Source organism: Belonocnema kinseyi, chromosome 2 (genome assembly GCF_010883055.1).
Source record: "Belonocnema kinseyi isolate 2016_QV_RU_SX_M_011 chromosome 2, B_treatae_v1, whole genome shotgun sequence".
NCBI classification, from domain to species: Eukaryota; Metazoa; Arthropoda; class Insecta; order Hymenoptera; family Cynipidae; genus Belonocnema; species Belonocnema kinseyi.
The window spans coordinates 30,887,379-30,889,294 of NC_046658.1; the positions used below are offsets into that span (position 1 = coordinate 30,887,379).

Genomic DNA, 1,916 nt, shown 5'->3' on the forward strand with positions numbered 1-1,916 from the left:
TTCTACGTCTTGGGTACCGTCAAATTCAACAAGGTTTATGAGTAGTTGATTAATCATTTTCCTATCATTCAGGGTCAGTCGGTATGGAGCTGGGACGAATGGGGCTGAAGAACTTGTCTCTAGGGGTTGTCTTGAGGGATCCGGGTTGATCTTCGATAGGCGTTCCTGTGCATCCTTTAATGCTGCCTTCATTTCAAAGAATTGCTTTTCCAGCTTTTCCTTGGTGGCTATATTGATGTCTTCATTGGATAAAAACTTCTTCATGCTGCTAAACATCGTGGGTCGGATGATTTTTATCTGGTGCACGTGTGGGAAGTAGCTGTTGGATTCTACAGTCTCGTAATAGTTGATGCTATATTCAGAACTCCCGTGGGTTGATTCCGTGTGGCTATTACTTGATTCACTGTCTGTCTGGGAATTTTCCCGATAGTTCTGGTACATTTATAGGTCCGCCTATGTATTTGTATTATTCAGCGAGCTATAAATGAGATGAGTCACTTCTCGAGTGCGGAGTTAAGCACATGTATCTTGTAAGGTTTAAAGTTTTCTATTCTTTCTTTTGCAGAACGCTTTTAGATGCCTACTGGGTGTATTCTGTATCACCTTTATACTTCTCTCTTTTCCATCAGAAAGTGTAGTATTCAAATTCGTGTACTCACCCAGAATGACAACAGCGTTATACTTTTCATTTCCTTGATCTTTTCCAATCCAGTCTCCCAACAGGATGATTATCGTCCAGCTCCTGTTGTCCAGCGGGTCTCGTGGAAGAACCTTCCTTATCAGTTTCGGGTTCTTTTCAGTTTTCCCAACAATGAGGGTCTTACAATGTTGGTGGATGTGAAAAATCCTGGCAGGATCGCCAATTTGTGATCTGAAAAATTCTTCTTTTAGTTTTTTAAAAAAGATAATTCTTACTCCAGGGAAGGATAAGACAATGGAGGCGTGGATTTGGAATAATGATTATTTTAATTGAACAGAGTGTCCGCTACAAAGTATCGGAGAGAAGTGCTCCCGAGCCAGGAGGCCAGTCGGGTTATATACTACAATGATGATATCATCGATGAGTCATTCTTAGACCCTTTCACAATCCTTAAAAAGAACTTCTGAACATTAAATATTGTTCATTCACTAACATTTTTCTTTTAATATTACGGTGAATTTATAATATATTTTACATATTATATTATTGGTATGCTTGAAATAATGAAACTTTTTCCTAATTAGATATAAGACTTAAATTAAAATCGATATTTCCTAACAAAATAAAAGAGATCAGCAGAGTATAGTAACATTTTCAAATAAAACAACAATAAATAAAATTTTTTTGTGAACTAAGCATTTTATAATGTTGAAAACCCCACCTGCATTGGTTAACGTGTGCGGCTGCGTGAGTCGGAACGCCGCATACGGACTCTGTCGTCTGCACTAAAGCAGTTGCGAACGCCATTTTTTCTTGTAGTCGAGTCCGTTCAAGCTTCCATAAAATGAGGTTACTTTTATAAAGTTATTTCGTTTTCTTTAGAAATAAATAAAATAAGTGATCGCCTTGTGCTGTTTTCCTTACTCAGTTAAGTATTTGTACTAACCAAATGTATTACAGAAAACACAACTGAAAACACGACTGAGCTGACTGTTGAAAGAGACTGGGATTTAGGTCAGAAGGAATAAGAGGATGCTTAGAGTTTTTAAATCATAAGGAAGCCTCAAATTAAATAAATACTAACAAAATATTTATTATTTATTACTTTTAACATTATGAACGTTAAAATTCCCTATAGAAGGTGACGGAATAATCGCAATACTTTTTTTGCAGCGGTAAAAAGAAAAAATTTATATATAAGATCTATAACGCCTGTTGACTGCTACTTACAGATGATGCGTTTGAAGTGTATCAGTCAATAGGCATTATACGTCTT

The 1,916-nt window shown here is 36.5% G+C and overlaps 2 protein-coding genes across 3 annotated transcripts in view; one reads left to right on the forward strand and one right to left on the reverse strand.

The window, feature by feature from the left end:
* LOC117182623 overlaps window positions 1–1,916 on the forward strand; it is a 235,821-nt gene that overhangs the window by 203,451 nt on the left and 30,454 nt on the right. The gene's annotated exons all lie outside the window — the stretch shown is intronic.
* The window catches only part of LOC117183115, a 35,895-nt gene that overhangs the window by 4,843 nt on the left and 29,136 nt on the right, over window positions 1–1,916 (reverse strand). The window contains exons 3-4 of one of the 2 annotated variants that reach the window (XM_033376295.1): window positions 1,362–1,474; window positions 660–871 (exon numbers count right to left, since the gene is read on the reverse strand). In XM_033376295.1, coding sequence (XP_033232186.1) covers window positions 660–871; window positions 1,362–1,474 — 325 coding nt within the window. The remainder of the gene's footprint in view (window positions 1–659; window positions 872–1,361; window positions 1,475–1,916) is intronic. The other variant, XM_033376296.1, reaches the window with a different exon arrangement.